The 17,684-nt window shown below is 39.9% G+C and overlaps 1 protein-coding gene across 2 annotated transcripts; it reads right to left on the bottom strand.

The window, feature by feature from the left end:
- Positions 1–1,951: 1,951 nt before the first annotated feature.
- Positions 1,952–14,624, bottom strand: LOC147317695 (somatomedin-B and thrombospondin type-1 domain-containing protein). Of its 2 annotated transcripts, none has more exons than XM_086312947.1 (5): positions 14,183–14,624; positions 6,766–6,951; positions 6,232–6,322; positions 3,384–3,542; positions 1,952–3,270 (listed from the first exon to the last, which is right to left on the bottom strand). In XM_086312947.1, exons 1-5 carry the CDS (start codon positions 14,430–14,432, stop codon positions 3,165–3,167), a joined length of 792 nt encoding a protein of 263 aa, XP_086169073.1. In that variant the 5' UTR covers positions 14,433–14,624; the 3' UTR covers positions 1,952–3,164. The 2 variants fall into 2 exon arrangements, with proteins under 2 accessions (XP_086169073.1, XP_086169074.1); XM_086312948.1 differs by having other exon boundaries at positions 6,766–6,948.
- Positions 14,625–17,684: the final 3,060 nt, after the last annotated feature.

The raw sequence follows: 17,684 nt of genomic DNA, 5'->3' as shown, positions 1-17,684 counted from the left end.
TAGACCAGCTGCTCCTACAGAGGCACCAAGCATTTATTAGGATAACTACTAATTACAGTACATGCATCCTGAAACCACATGCAGGCTATATACAAAGAAACAGAGGTACCAGCTACCCAAGGGCCCCAAGCTGACACTCTGCGCACATGTAGTGCACACATACAAACCAGTAAACAAAGCAAATGGAAGTGCTGGGTAAATGTGGCATCATTAGCACAAGACATGGGGAAGAAATCAAGAAACAAGGCAAGGAAAACACTATGAAACTTTGCAATTAAATGGAATAAATATTTTTGCATGTGCAGGATGAAATGTTGAAACAAAGTTTTATTATCATCAGGGCAATGTCAAATGTGAAGTTAAGATGGTCGTGCAGTAGCAGAAGAAGGGGCCTCAGGCCAAGTCCAGCGATGCCACCAGTAAACGGAAGTCACCTTTGGGTTCTTTCCCTTTACGCCCTACGCTGGGGCCAGGAGGGCTTTGAACAGCTGTCTTGTCAAAAGTAAACAGTGGCCATGCTGTGACAAAAGCCACCAGTGCTGGAATGCCCCCCTTTTCAGTGGCTGTAATCCCAGAACACACTGCTGTCGGAGCCCATCAGGCACCGGGCCAGAGATGGGCCTTCCTGCCCTTTGCAAAGCAGGTTAGCAGCAGTGGCAGAGCAGCACAGGGGATGCACTGGTCAGGCAGACAGCACTGCCGCTGTTGTAGTACGAGAAAATAAAGAGTTGTGCTGACGAAGGGGAGTTTAGTAGTGAGCTAGGATGAGGAATCAGGGAGGAGAGCAGAGAAAGGGGGAGGAAGGCTGGAGAGATTGATGGAGGAGGTGAAGTTCAAGTACTTCTGACATGAAGTAGCCATGCACTAGTTTTTTTAAGGAATCGATGTGTTGGAGTCTGGTTGTTTCACATCATTGAGAGCCAAACCAGCCTGAGCTTTTGTACATAAAGATTTACCTGTACATATGATGGCACTCATAATATTGGTCATGTTATGAGCATTCACCCTTGTAACAGTGCTAATTCATGCTTAGGTGGAGGCTGGAGCCTATCTGAGCTTCTACAGCATAACAGGTCTATCACAGGACCTAACATGCATGTCTGGGGACTAGGAGGAAGTCAGAGTAACTGGACAAAATCCATGCAAGCAAAGGGAGACCAAGCAAACTCCACACAGAGGAAATGGTTACAAATAAAGTTAGAATTATGGGGAACAAAGAAGCCTCTGATAATGTGGTTTAATTGGTATTATTTATGTGACATATGGTTGGAAAAAAATTAAAAACTGCCAAGAGTGACAAAAAGCACAAGCTTTGTAAACATGAAGAGTTGCAGCCTTTCAGAGTGAATCTCAAGGTTCATCCATCCCAGCTGTCATAGGGCGAGTCTCAAGGTTCAAACATCCCTTTCTCCATATACACTTAACTAGTCTATATATCACCTAAATGAGGAGGCAAACTGGCTATCAGAATATGCAATCCGCAAAACCAAACCAAATACCAGTATGAAGATACTTTTACATATGACGTATGCTGCCACATCTGTCATGTTTCGTCTACACATAATTACACATAGTATATATACATATACACAAAATTCCCAGAATTTACATGACAAGAACATACCCCAAATTTCAGTAGAGTGTAACAACAAAACATGATTATACACATTAGTTGTCATTTTGTTTGTCGTCATCCCGTTTACAGCCCACGCAAAAATGCCAAGAATGCCAGAAAATATGTTAATGGACATGTTTGCGTTGAAATGGTGTGAAATGCTGCTTGTAAACTCAGGAATATACTTATCAGTGTCATGCTGATGCTAGTAGTTACTGCACAGGGGAGAAGTCAGATATGTTGTAGGTGTGTAAAGGAAAACAGTGGCAAGGATTTGCAAACTGAATGCAATGATGCAGTGAAATCCACACATCAATAGACATACAATAGAGGGAGATATGGCGGTATAGTTTTCTTTATTTCACTAATGGACAGTGTACAGAAAATGCTGTGCTGCACTTATAAAATTACCACATGGTTTATAATAAATAAACACACAAACACAGACATGGGGGATGTAAAGAGAAAGTAACAGGTTTCCATAACATGACTGCACCTGCCTTCTTCTTAACCCAACAGCAAAAGAGATGCAGGAATTTATGCTGTGTCGTTTAACTCAAGAAGGTAAAGCTGTAGTTAGTCTGTATTTTATTTGAGGGAAAACACAGAGTCAACAGAGACAACAAAAACAGAACTGAAAAAAGTAAAGGAACTGTAGGGAGCGCTGGGAGGAGATTCGGTTAATTAAAAATATAGGAGTTGGCTGTTCACGATATTTATCTTGGATCATACTCTTCTGATAAAACTCCCCCGTGAGCAGGGCGAGTAATCATGAAGCATTTTTTAAGTCTTGGACACAAGACAGACAGAACCACAGTGAATTCGCTTATATGGCTCTTTTTCCTCTCCAGCAATATTAAGTCTAAACAGATGTGATTGATCTCCGCTATGAGTCATGTTACTGAAAACATCTGTGACTGACCACCAGAAGAGGCAGACATGAATGAGACTTGAAATCTAAGCACCTGAGAATCAGTACCTGATATTCAACTTTGCCCTTTGGGATAAAAAAAGATACAACATCAAAATACTGAGCGAAGGATCCTAGTTTGGATATGACTTTGATGATCAGTTTTAGTATCTCCAAAACCACTGATGACTTAGGACTGTTTGGGGATAAATGACAGATGTCTGATGTTTACACTGTTGGATACAAATTATTGAAGCTATATAGACACATATACATTACATAAACCAATCATAAGTAGAAAATGTATAAAGCAAAATAATATATTTCTATATTTATACATTATGCATTAGAAAATGCACTTGTATTGATGGAGGTAGATAGCAAAGACTCAGAGGTAAAAAGGCAAATAGATGCTGTGCTTTAGAGGAGAATTACGTGGCTGTAAAATCAGACGTTAAATGCAAGAATTTATGTGTGCTTTAAGAGTTTATACAGTACAGAATATGAGGTGAAAGAAAAAAAGTGGCAGGATGCTGCTAATATCCTTGAGTTACCCATCCAGTAATCTGGATTGGAGGGTCTGGCTTGGCTGGCAGGGCTGTCCTGCACTTGGCAGGATGCTGAGAGTAGCGTGCCGCCTCAAACAAAGAGGAAAGAGTTGTCAGAACACTGGCAGCGCTCAGAAGAAAACTGTCGAATCCAGGAACCGTGACAGCCCGCGACTGAAGCTGCTGACCAGAAGGTCCTAAAGAACAGAGGAGCCCATCAGGCATGTAACAAATTCCTTTTAACTTAAGCTTGAGTTAGGAATGTAATGGATGAACATATCTTCAGTTATCTTTCAGTTAGCTTGTTTACCTGGTGCCCCTTACACCATCGCCTCCACAGCGATCTGACTTTGCCATGGCATCACTTTGACACTCCACACAGACAGCAGTCTCTCTCATCAGTCGAGCGGTCCACAGTTTGAGTCTACATGCCGCGCTAGCCTGTTTCACTTGCAGATGCACACAGTAACTGCAAGCAAGGGTAAAGAAAGGGAAAGAAGGTGTCAAAGTAGAAGACTCTGTTTACCTGCATTCATTATCAAGTCAAAAATATAATGCTCAAAGGCAAATAATATATTTGAGACTCAGAAACACATCAATGATCCAGTCAATCACATCATTCATGCTCACATATGAAACCAGAGCATTTCAAACAGAAAACACAGATGGAAAATGTTCAGATGAAGAAACAGGGGCATGTGCCAGTTTTAAGCTTTCCAGTTTCTGAAAAATATCCTGCTTTGTTTAAAGTTACACTAATGGTACAAACAAAGTATCTCTTCTTTGAATTAAGAGGTTTTACATATCAAGGCATAATAATCATCTGGTCCTTAGCTGGTCTTAAAATTAATTAAATACAACCTCAGGTGAATAAAATGTGACATATTACACTCTGTCTTTGTTTATTTAACAAAAATAAAAGCCAACATGCAGACGCACTGTGTGATAAACTTATAGCTTAACCCTTCACCCCAAGATCAGACTGTGCAATGCTCAGAGAAACTGCATCTCAGACTTTAAAGTTCTCAGTTAGAATGCTAAATGTTAAAACTCGTGACAATACAATCAGAAAAAGTCTGAAGAAATATGGATGGTTTGTAATGATTGACAGGGAAAAGCCTCTTCTCTCTAAAAGGAACGTGGCAGCATGGCTTAGTTTTGCAGAGTTGAGATGTTTTGCACATCTAAATGCAGCAAATCAGCACAAACGCCTCATACCAACTCTCAAGATATTGCTGCTAAATATGCTTTCACAAGCTATAAAATCGTTGGGTGTGCTTATTTTTCACATTTTGCTTCTTCTTCTTTGTCTTTTCACTTGGTGCTTTTTAAATAAATAATGACATGGAGTAATATCTCATGCATTGCTGTTTATCTGACACTGTTTTATTCCCTGATACTTAAAAAATTAAAATTCAAAAAGGTGTACTTTACTTTTATCGTGACTGTATCTGGTGACCCAAGTTTAATACTTTAATTACTTAACAAAGTAAAAATTTGCTGATAAGTAACACAAGTGATTCACTTGTGTCTTGATCGCCTGGATTATCCCATCGTAATCACAGCTCAGTCTGCACAGTAAAAGGGACAAATAAAGCCTTGTTTTTCTGATAAATGGGTTAATTCCGCTATTTATTTTGCAGCTGATTCAGACAGGTGTGACAAAATATTACCCAAATTTGGGTGACTTGTCAAAGAAAACATGAAGTTTCCCTTTATTTCTTCCTCAGATTATTTCAGAAATATTTCAGAAAGTTGTAAATATGTATGAAATCCTTACTCTGTTTGCCTGTAAGACATAAAGTATATGTCTGCATGTCTGTAGTGGGATGTCTCTGCTTTGTTTCCTTAACTTTTCCACAGTGAAACCTTCTGTTAAATACTTATTTTTTTTGACTAAAATTTCTGTCTTAAAAATTGCAGACAGATATTATTTTCTTTTGCTGAGCTTTTACAAGCTAAATCTGCATAACAGCCTTGTGTTATGGTCCATCCTCCCTTATTTTATAATGACCTTGTCTTAATGTCCAGTCTCTAATATCCACTAATATCCAGATTTAAATATACATCCAAAGACAACTGATCATCATTTCACTGTTATCGCTGTTAACCCTCACTTCTTCAATTAATTTCAAAGACACCACTATTAATATACCAGATGTCTGTGTGAAATTGCTCTTACTCTGTAAAATTCATGCTGAATCAATGCCATTTATGAGTAATGCACTCCCAGTCCCCTGATGTTTTGTTTCAGTCAAAACAAAAGTATCCAATGTCCATTTTAATTACTGAGAAAAGCTGTAAGCTGTCAGGAAGCCAGCTCAGATTTTTTCGCAGAGAACATAATGAGAAGATTTGTAATCAGCTTAGATCAAAGATCAAATTTATACAGCGAAGGCTTTTCTTTTTAAATTGATTACGTCTGACTTATCAGGAAAGGTCAGCTCCTGATGCAAATATTCAATGACAGAGTTCATGTTACACACCCAAAGTAATTTTGAGGACGTGCTTGCTATAGCAACCTCAGTCTTTGCCAGTATTCCCTAATCTTTTGGTGCTCAGAGTTGACCTTTAAATAAAGGAAAAACTGGGGGAAAATATGGTATGAACCTGTTGTGAAATCCACCAGCCTTGGAGTTAGCGGAAGCAAGGAAAATGTTGAATAAGTGCCTTTATTCTTGAGTGAGATGCATCTGAAAGTTTGCTGGCAAGAAAAGAAAGGCTACTGTTTGTATAATTACGGTGATGGTATGAACTCAAATATGCATATTAAATATTTAATCAAAGGTTCTACAGCAGTGCTGACTGACCTGCCAACTATTTTGCAATTCACAAAAAAAACTGTTTAAAGAAGTTCCAGCTATAATCAATGCTGAAAAAATATTTCAGACACAACCAAAGCACTTGCAACTAAAATGTAGTTCAAGCTACTGAAAGTACATAAAAGATTTTATATTTTAATAAAATCTTTTATGTTATTTCTATGTAATAATTTCGCCAGACAAAGCCGTTAACCATGACTCACAGGCTAAAATAACTCAAGTAAATTACCAAACATTTAAAAAAGGGCATCTGTAATCACCTGCCACTGCCCCGACAAATCCTACACTAGAGACATGAAACAAAGCTGGTATCTTGCGGTTTGATAAAGGACTTACCTGGCCTTCTCCTCCTTCATCAGCATGTGTGGTCTCCTCCAAGGGTCCTTGAAGTTCCTCTTGAAAGAATTAGGCAAGATTTTTGCGACTTCTGGAAGTCAGGTATAAGCACGGGCAGATGAGAATTAAAAAGAGGGCAAATAGGTCTAATAAGCTGTTGCATCCAGTAAAGATCATACTTATAAAGGCATCTACTGTTTAATCTGAGCAACTCAGCTCTAAGGTAAAGTGAGTTCAGCTTTCCTTGTAAGTTTTCAAAATGTTTTCCTGTCTTAAGGTTTTTTAATTACTTGGAAAAGTGCACAGCTGAAGACAGAATAGGAATATCCTTTATTATTCCTCAGTGGGGAAATTCAGTTGTTCCATCAGCAAAGTGACAGGCAGATGGAGCATGCAGACTCAAGATTTGTTTCTTACAGCAAAAGAAAGTTAACAGTTGTCCCAGATAATACCAAAGCGCTTGTTTAATTTGTAACAGTGCTAGTGAACTGAACTCTGTAACATACATAAATGCAGAAAAAGTCAGGCTGTCACCTTTCGCGGTGCTGCATATGGCGTTGTTTCCGAAGCATCCTCGACGTTGTTTGAGATCAGGACAGGGTGTACCTCCATTTCTAGGGGGAACAGATACTTGGCGACTCCTTTCCGTGCTACCAATTCCACATGAAGATGTGCATGATGACCAGGGACCCCATGATCCCACCACACAGTCAATGGCTGCTAGGGAATCAGAAAGCCATAGATTAGCTTAAGATTGCAGGAGTTAAATGGATTATAAAGTAATATTTCTTCATAGATTCTTCAGTGTTACTGGTTGTTTAATAAAGTTAGGGGATTCAAGGTGAGATTTACATTTATTTAAAAAGACTGAGGTGTTTAAGAAGAAAGATACCCTTCTTTCTGATATAGTAAAACAAGAGGTCTAATTATGAAAAAGAATTTATCTGTAGTCCAGAGGGAGCTGCAAACTTTCCCCTAATCTTTGCTGTCATGTACCATACAGCTTAAAGTGTAGCTGCAACAGATGCCCTGATATAGACTTTGATGCCAGTCCACTGAACATTTACTTGGGTAGGTAGGTGGCGAGTGACTGGGTCACTACCATGTACTTATTTCAGATCAGCCTAACCCCAGACTCAGGAAGTCTGCAACTGAGGTCAAATGTGGGGGGACCATTTAAATAAGAGGCTAATTTTGCATCCTGTTCTCTCTGGTTTCCCTCTACCCCACACTTACACGCAAACACACACACGGACGCCCGTGAACTCAGCACGCCACATAAACACAGCAGTTTTAGTAATCATACTTCCTGTTCAGTAGGCTGATTTAGTTAATTACATCAAGCAAAGAGGAAGCTGTATCACTTAGATGACTGCCTTGATCAAAGCCCCAAAACTCCAGCAGTAATCAAGAGCTTTTCAGCACAGAGATTAAATAGGAGCAGACATTTTAATAGTCTTGTTTTTACAAGGAAGGGCATACTTCACAAACACATAAACAAATCAGGTAAGTTCAACACAACAGTGAACAGCTGTAAGCATGTATACACCATAATATTTTTAGAAAGCCTGACATTTGTGGTTTAGAGCTTTTTCTGTTTTCATCCTTTAAAATAAAAGTTTGCGACAATAAGAGCAGGTGCACCCAGCTTGAAGCTTGTAGACGTTGGTGGTGAAATTACAGGGAATGGGCGGATAAATATACCATAACTGAATCTAATCCTCCCTCTTCATTTAATCTCCCTTACACTGTCTTTATAATAGACACTCACCCCACTATACAATGTCGTGAGTGAATAATTATGTGTGTGAACATGAGACAGAGAGAGAGAGAGGGAGAGAGTGCTTTCAAGATGCCGCCTGTTTGGTTCATTCCCATGGTCCTGTTGGGGGTTCGGAGAGGAGGGGGGGGGGGGGGGGCAGCTGCCTCAGTGACACAGCCGATCCACAAAGCCACAGTGGAATCTCTGCATTCCTGCACATTAGTGCTGCCCACCTGACACTCGCCTTTCCCAGATCACCACACACAGCAAACAATTTCTGTCTGATAAATCATCCCACTTAAACCTCTTCTATCCTTTCCCTAAAATACACAGGCATGCTCATTTGCCTCTGTAAACGTGATGAGATACATGCACTTTCTTGAAAGATTACTCAGGGTGGGATGGCATTAGACACTACAACCGTATCAGCTTCCTACCCTTGCCTCCTCCACCTCTTCTTATCCTTGCTCCTGTCTTCTTGCCTTTCCTTCCCGCTGCTACATCCTCTGACGTTCACGGGCAGCTTTCATGCCGCTGTTTTCCTTTCTCATGGTGGGAAAAACACAAGCAAGGAGTCCAGTTGAGGTATTTGCTTCATAGCAGAGCGTGCAGTGAAATCAATAGGGTTGGCTAGTTCCCACACCCGGAGGAGAAACAGCTATTATCCCTGTGATCGACACCGACATACACATAAGCAGGACTAAGGCCCTGTCTGGGAGTCTCAGCCATTTGGGCTGATTTGCCAGAGGTCAGAAGGCAATTACCAAGCTGTGGTGGTCCCTCAGTCTGCTTCTGGCACAACCAGTGCAACAATTCCACCACCCACATGTCAACCCTGCTGACAGTCTGACAGCCTAACCCACATAGTCACTCTTGTCCCCTGTTTGCATTGTTAATGAGAAAGTCTTCAGTTCGAAAGCTTGCCACCACCTCTGACCTCTGACCCCAATACAGGAAACAAATGGCACTTGTTCCCAGCATGTTCAGCTTTTGTCTTTTGGAAAAGCTGATATTTTTAACAGAGTTTCTGAGATAGATTTTAGATGTGCGTTTTCTTATTTTTGGAGAGCAATTTAACTGCATTATTCTGTCCAGGTTAAATCTATTTTTGTAATTTAACTAATGATATTTCTCTATTTTCTGTTTTCATCAAGATTATTTTCACCAGTTTACCGTAAGTGTCATTAATATGGAAAACAGGGAAGTCGTCCGTTTCAGTGAACCAGCAGCACCACAGTACAAATCTGGTTGCTGTCAAAGTTTAAAGTGAAAGGACTTTGCTTGTCTATGACTAATTTTTCAGGCAGCAGGCAAAGCCTCAGACAGCATTAAACTAAACAGAACCAATGACCAATGATCCAACATAAGCACTTTTATCTCTCAACTTCTGCCAAACTCCAGTCACTCTTGTTTCAGTGGGATAATAGCCTTTTGGGATGGCATTCCTTTGCCTTTCCTTTTATTCTCCTTGAATTCTACCTCCATTTTAGGGTCTCAGACCTGCCTGCCCAATTTGCTTTATCTTCCACTCCTTTGATTACGTTGTCCCCCACTCTCCCTTGTTCTTCCCCCCCATCTGTCTCCTTTTTTTGGTTCTGAGCTTCACTCACTCACCCACCCCCTCCCTTTCCTTCCAGCCCCATCTCTTCTCTGATGAGACCCAGATGTCCAGCTGCTCTGGAGGACCACTGCACCTCAAAGCCTCCACGGTCACCCTCCCTTCCCTGTCTGGGCCTTGGTCCCATCAGACAAGCCTTATAATCTTCACCAAAACAGGAACCTCAAGCCTGTTAATAGGAGTTGAGAAGACTGGACTGAGCCCTAATAGCAGGTGAATGTTTCCTATATACAAGCAGGAAGGGCGGCCATCTGCTGCAAATGGCTGGGGTTGAGGGGAGAAAGACAGGACAAAGACATGCTGTGGAAAAGAGCCAGAGATTAATAATATCTAATGCTTAAATGCAGGAACTTGTATAAACACATAGTGTGTGAAAAAAAAGGTAAGTGAAGAAGAAAAACTATAACAAGAAAGAAAAAGAAGAATTACAGTTAGAGGCTTCACAGATAAGGCGATCTTTGTCTGTCTGTGAAACACGATTAAATTTTTCCTTTCAGGAATGGAAGCATTAACAAAGTTGAGTAGATTACTCGTGTAGTTGCTTCAACTGAGCTTCGGATTTGACATACACTAAAAAAAATGGAAGTGCTGACAAAAAATAAAGATTATCTTTGTATTTTTCGTCAAACAAAAAGGTTCTCTGTGTGAAAATGCTCACTATTTGCTCACCAACACCATTAGTCTGACAAAAACCTTGAAGCTGCAGAGGAAAGAAGTCTAGAAAAAGGGAATAATGTACTGAAATTACCTTGACCTTTACCTGATGATAGGTGGACAGAGTCAAACACAGCAATCAAACACTACAGACAGCCAAGGCAGGAGTTTCCCTTTGCAAGCCCCCTTCGATTTAGTGATATGCATATGCACCTTCATTTGTGCGTACAGTAAGTGAGTGAAAACTGTTAATGCCCTTCAAGCTCAGCAGTGTTTTCCTGTCAAGAAGAAACCAGATGCTGCACATCAGATTTGCAAAATGTAGCATGTGAGTGCCAAGAGGTGTTTAACATATTTGTCCCAAAAAAAAAAAAAATCCAACAGCTGGCCTGTTTAGTCTTCATTATGTAAAGACATTCCCTACTAGCAGAACAGAGAACATGTGGGATGCAAGGAAGAAAAAGAGGGAGTGAACTTAGGTGGAAAGAGGGAAACATTGTGGCATGACAACATACTGCACAGTGCCCTAGAGAAAATAAAGAGAAACAGAGAGGAGAGAGAGAGATGAATGATGAGCAAAAGTCTCATGTACCAAATGCAGAGGCTTTAATGTATTTTCCTGTTAGGGTGAGAACCACCAGAGGCTGCAGTAGAAGAGAGAAGCTGCCCCTTCTTGCTTCATACTGCCCCAAATGATCTCTAGAGTCAATGAAGAGGAATGGGAGCTTATCGTAATGGGAACCATAGAGTTAAGATTGAAACTGGTGTATGAAAATCACTTCTATAACAGGAGACAACATCAAAGTCCTTCTGGAAGCAAGTGTTACCACGCTTCAACCATCCTTTAATGCCTCTGAGACCTTATTTGGCAGTTGTTTGGGGGCATTATCCAGTTTAATTTCATACATGAATGGAATAAACAGAGAAATCTGACAAAACCAACTTAAAAGGTGTGCTGATTTTGACCAATACAAAGTATGTCTTTAAAAACTCATTTCCTCCTGGTCACAATCTTTGCCAATGCAAAAACCTTTCAAAGATTTCAAATAAAGATTTGGCACGTCTCTATAAAATATAAGCAAATTTTCTGAGGTGCTGATGCCAGAAGCAAAAGCTCATTGTTCCTTGGTTCTTAATCTTACTGTGAGATGTTTTCCTTTCAGATAAACATTAATTAGTGAGAGGTTTAAACTTTTACTTTTGTTTGTGGCTAGAATAATAAAAAAAATGGTGGCCAACAGCTCAACCTGCTAAACCAGCCAAAAGATGCCTACAAGTAGTTTTTGCTGTGAGGTGTACATTTGGAAATTAATAGCCTGCAACTACTGAAGTTATATAAGCCAGACTGATGACCAAAACATGAAGTTCATAAAATAGAAAAATCATGTCAGCTTGCTATATGTTATAACAAGTTGATTTTGCTCAATCATTACTTTAACTTGTACAGTGTCCTTCTGTGTTTACACACAGTTCACACTCCTGTCAAATCCTTCATTTTAACAACATCTCTGAGTGTTTATATCCATGTTTTTTTCTGTGTCTGCTCTGATGTCACCCACTCAAAGCACTGTGTTGAGCTCCAGCAAACAGGAGGTAATTACAGCCTCCAATAGTGTCACACACAAACTGCTTGATGTGTTGCAGAGCTTCAGGATCAACTCTGAGTGTTAAGTGGGTGAGGACATATCAGGGGGCTAGGATGGAGCAGAGCCAAGCCTGACGATAAATGCTGTGTTTTTACTGTAAAGATTTTCAGATTGCATACAAAATGTTTATTGATCCATGTGGGTTCGTTCTTATGTTCAGACTGTGAAATAAAAATTAAAAAAAACTGCACAGGGCAGCTGTGAGCTGTGATAAGAGCTGAGATAAGAGGCTGTTACAATGATGGCTCCACACTAACCTGAGCTCATTTCCTGTTAACATTCAGCTTGTCAGACACATGGATCTGGTTTGTGAATGGCAAAATGATGTTTCTGAATGGCAATCTAGCTGATTGTTAAATTAAAAAGAAATCTGGGTCTGTTCACAAAGTGTTGCTTCCTCCCTTGCTTTCAAAAAGTCACATCTCTGGTTTTACAAACACTGTAGAGTTTATTTATTTAGTTAAAAAAAATCCACTTTCTAATGTTTCCATAACAATAAAAACAGCTTGGCATTGAGAGCAAAGCCAAAAGAAAAACTCATGTGTATGTTAATCTTAACTCTTTCATGTGCAATTTAAAGTAATATACTGATGTTTATGAATACTTTAGCTTATCTACCCCCATTTCAATTTCAGTCCAACATTTCCACCACACTGCAGTAAAGGACCACATCACTACAACAGTACTGTAAACAAAATAAAAGCAGACATGGCACTTACTGAGATGAATTGCTTCACTTGAGCATATTTAAAGACAAACAAACTCAAGTCTAATTCAGCCTAAATTTACAGAAACTCAATTGTTTAATTTAAAGTAAAGAATCCTGAAAATGCAAAAATGGCTTAAACCTAATGATGCAAAAGGACTAAAGATGCAATAGGGTAAATCAAAAAAGGAGAATTTTTTTTAAAGTAGAAGAAAAAAACCTCCCAATGTTTGGAAATAAGCAGTCCTCTCTTTTCTAAGCCCCTCCCACGTAACTAGAACCAGCATACGCAGGTGGCTGAAAAGGGGAGTTAATACTGACCTTTGGTTTCGCAATGCATTCAAAATTCTTCTCTCTACTTGTTTACTAATATGTCTTCATTCCTGAATAATCCTCTTCATCCTTCATGCTACTTTATGCCACCAGCCTGATCTGTTTTAAAGACATTGAGTGAAGTCTCCTGTCATGGCCTAGCTTTTCTAAAGCCTGACAATACAGCAAAGATGAAATGCTGGATCCTTATTCCATTTTAGATCCCTTGTATTACCATATGCTCCTTAGCTGAGCTTTAACCTGTACAAAAACTAGTGTAGCTCTGATAACGGCAGTATTACAGCTAAAATTGATTAGCAGGTGTTTATGGGCTCTTTATAGTAAACAGTGAGATCTAATGAAGTGTATTACAACTGTCCTTGTGTTAGTTGTGTACACAGTTTTAAGTTAGTGATTGAAGTCTGGATGGGGCAGCCTATTCACATCACAGAACAGATAAAATACTCAAACCAGCTTGTATATAATAGTGGGATTGCTCCACAGTTTAAAAGCTCTTTTCCCTTTAGGACTGACCCCTCAAGTGTGCTTAAGAGGGTCACATTCTCAGGGTATTTATGCCAGAGAAATCTCTTTGTGAACTTGAGTAGTGCCAAATACTTCACTATAAGAGTTGCTTTTGTTACAGGTCAGAGTGTTTCCTGTCTGTCACATCTAAGACATAGCTCCACTGTAATTCTGACCATCTTTGGCAGTCTGTTTCCATGGTGTCTGTTCCCTCATTTGTCCATATATAGCAAAAGCCTGGTTGATGATGGGGGGTTGCCCACAAATACGTTTTAAGGAATAAGCAAATGAGTGTTTCTAATTTAAGGTCATTTTTCTGGCTTTAAGACGAAACTAATGTTGTTATGGTCTCTCAGACCACTTAATGTCCAGGCTGTGCAATGTGAAGCTGTGATGTGAAGGTCATGAGTCGAAGCTACAAATGTAAAACCACACAAGGCAGACAGTAGTCACCTCTCGCTGGTCACTTAAAACAAAGAGCCATATTGGGCATATTAAAAACAGCTACGTGTAGTATGTCTCACTCCCTACGTGTCACCTCAGTGGCAGCCATCCCTCCCCAAAACTAAACAACAATGAACAGCAGCAGTCATTGGATAGGATTCAAAACATATATACACTACATACCTTATTTCTTCCTCGCTCTTTGAGCTTTCAAACTTCAAATAGACAAAACTGCTGTTATCTGATATCAAATGTCAGCGAGCTCAACAGAGCAAACAACTCACCAGATATTTGGCAAACGCTCTGATAGTCCTCGCAACAGTCTCTTGTTTTCTGACAGTAGGTATCGCAGTAACACACTGTTTTCCTCCTGGAGTACTCAAAACATTCGTTGTTCCGGCCGGTGCAGCAGTTTGGGCTCTCTCGCTCCCTGCAGCCTGCTTCAGCCTGTGGAACAAATTCTCCGCAGAAAAATGCCAAAAATCCCCAAACGACAAAGCCAAGACGCGCTGAGCTCCATCCATACGCTCCCATGACGGAAATCTTTCTGGGACCACTTGCTCCACACACGCTGTTGCTGCTCTGTGCTGTTGTTGCCTTTTTAAAAAATAATAATAATAATCAAATAATGTTATTAAGGTGAAATTTGTATTTTCTATATAAAATCCAAGTGCAGCATGGTCCTGCTTGTGCAGAAAACGAGGTATCTTCTGTGTAAACGCCTGGACGAACAAGTGACGCGTAAAATTTAAGTGGAGTCGTGCGCGCTCACTAACTCCTCTTTTAGTGAGCAGGACACCGCCCCCAAGCTACTGTTCGGTACTTACAGACTTACAGCACCAACCTTGCGCTCTCTCTCTAGCTTGTGTGTGAGGTTTCAGATACATAAATAAATATATGAGTTTCAAAATATTTTGGCCCTCTGCTGCTGCCAAGATTACAGTGGAAAAGTAAAATAAGCCTCAACGAGGGCCTGTATAAGGTCTGGAATCAGACACATTTCAATAAAACAGCTGCATACACCTGAAATGAAAAATGCATGCTACGCGATTTCTGTTGCAGTGAGTGTAAATATTGTGTAACAGGTTTTTGTCCATATCAGCTCTTCCGATCACAAAATCGAATTCAGCACCACGGACAGCGGCCTGGTCATTTTAATGTTACGTTAAAACTAAACGAAAGAGAAATCAACATTCAGTCTGCAGCCACCGTGCAATTTGACGAGGTCCTTTTGAGCCGCAGCAACAAAATAATGTCCACTCATGCCGAAGAACTAAGTGCATCCATCCCGCTGAGAGAACGACTGGAGAACAATGAAATTACTTTCTCTTCACTGGCTCTGGCTGGAGAAAAACAGCCATGGCGGATACTGTAAAAGCACAAATGCAAAGACAATAGCTTTCCTCCACTTTAGTTACGGTCACAAACGTATAGAAAATGCTGGATCTGCAACTCTTTGTCCTGCTTTTGAATCCAGCGGTATCTGATGTACAAATCTGTATGAAGTATTCTAAGGAGTTGCGAGTCCTTTTTGGAGCTTTGTTAATTATTCAAGCTCCATGTTCTAAAATTGCTTGTTTTAATGCATTGCTTTATAACCATGAAAAGATTCAAACATGTTTGCCCTCGAGAAATATTTAAGTAAAAAGTTGTGTGGGGGGCTGGGGTTAGGGGGGCAGTAGAGTGAGACATAAACTTGCGCTAATTCTTTGGAAATGTTTTTCATTAAACATACTCAGTTCGTTTAACCGCCTACAAGCTGCAAGTTGGCAACACAATCAAGCTACTCTCAAGAAACAATTTTTTTTTATTGTTTATTGCTCGTTGCCGAGCAGCAGAAAGGGAGAAGAAGAGGAAGACAGCGTTATGATGCCGCTCCTCATAAAGCCCTATTGTGCGCACTCGAAGGGGCTGGGAGGGGGGGAGGAGGGGGCGTTCTCGTCGGTGAAGTGTGTACGCGTGTTTGATAAACAGCGCCCCCTAGTGCTTAAAGCAGATGAAATGTGTAGTATACAGTACTTCAGTTCATTTCCTTTGAACTATATTCATGTATAATCACCAACTTGAATAATCTGTTTTTGTGATAAAGGTGCAAAGTTTAGTTTCTGTCAGGAAAAACAGCATTTGGCTGTCAATGTTTGTTTTAGGTTTGTTTTTGTTTTTTGTTTGTTTCTTTGTTGCCCTGAGAAAGAAATCAAATATCCACTGTGATTGAAAATGAGTGTGAATCTGTGTGGAGGCCATAAATGCAGGATGTGTAAGATAAACGTATACAATGATGAGAATGAATTACAGTAGAAACAGGAGAAAAAGAATTAATAAAATCAGAGAAAAATGTTTTTAGATCCTGAAATTAGGATAGCATTTAAAAGAAAAAAGAAAAAGGAAAAAGAAGGGAAAAACCAAAAAAAAACATGAGACAGAAAATATCACAAGACTGCACAAATGACACAGGCTGTGTGTGAGAGAGAGACACATGAAACAAAACTAATCTTCAAAGTAACACAGGGAATAAACCAAAGACAAATACTAAACAGGGAGATCAGAAGGATCACAGTAGACATGAAAGAAACAGAGGAACAGTCATTAACAAGACATGAGAGAGAGAAAACTATCAGTAGACTAGTCATAAGGTAAAACCAGGAATCAGACTCAAAAGCACATAAACTAACACTCACTCACAAAATACTGGAATAATAAAATAATAGTAGGTTTAACCTTGTTTTCTCAAGGATAAAGAAACAAACAACTTAAAATTCTAACATAATAACAGAACTGAAACAAAAACCTAAAGTGAAGTTATTCACAAAATTTTCAAATCCCAGAAACACAAAACCCCAGGACCATGACAACGAGCCCAGAATTGGATTGTACATCACATTTGTTTAAAGTCAGCATTTCACACGTGCTCCTCTATTACCGTAAAATTGTGAGTGTAAAGGAATATCCTCAAGATGTTTGCACACAGCATGCATTCCTTCCACCTACTGATACTGAACAACATCTCTGGAGACGCTGTTATCACACTCCAAGGAGACCTTCGGTGTTTGCGCACACCAGTTCCTAGGCCTTTCTAATGTCACCCACTAAAAGCTCTTTGTTGAGTTTCAGCTAAGATGAGTTAATTACAGAGTGAGACAGAACATTTACAAACACCTTGATGTGCTGAAGGACTGCAGGATCTGGATCAAGTGATGTCCGGGAGTAAAGTGTGTGAGAAAATGTCAGGGTGCTTCGATGGAACTGAGCCAAGCCACAAGAATCTTTATACTGTAAAGATGTTGAGGTTGCACAAGGGGGAAGTCAAGGAATTATATCACAAACATCACAAACGCAACATTATGACCCAATTAATGGATTTATTACAGTACTGCATTAGATAGCTTCAAGTTTAGCTGGACTCTCCCAAAGAAGAAGAATTCCCCACAGTGAGTACTTTTTTTTTTACTTTGTTGCTTGAGTTTTACTTAGGAGTCCTTCTACTTCCTCATTCAAACTAAAAATTTCAAGTCATCTTCTGCAGAGAGCTGTGCATTCCTGAACCAGTGTTTTGAATAATGCGTGAGAGAGAGAGTAACGAAATGAGTAAGAAAGAGAGAGAGAGAAAGCATGGATAGTTACAGTTCACTGTACAGGCACAAGAGCCAAAACTAGAAGAACGAGTTCCTTGTTCGATTCCTCCCCTACCTGCCTGCCCCCCCTTTGTCCTGATGTTATCTGCAGTGAGGAAAAGGGCAGAATAACAGTTAACGAGTGAGGAGGGCAACAAAAACAACCAGACTGCAT

Source organism: Aulonocara sp. 'chitande type north' Nkhata Bay, linkage group LG12 (genome assembly GCF_057382095.1).
Source record: "Aulonocara sp. 'chitande type north' Nkhata Bay isolate Kocher_YH1m ecotype deep benthic linkage group LG12, A_spYH_male_GT1.1, whole genome shotgun sequence".
Classification (NCBI taxonomy): Eukaryota; Metazoa; Chordata; class Actinopteri; order Cichliformes; family Cichlidae; genus Aulonocara; species Aulonocara sp. 'chitande type north' Nkhata Bay.
The sequence above is the reverse complement of the archived record's forward strand: the minus strand, read 5'-3'. Positions and strand labels throughout refer to the sequence as shown.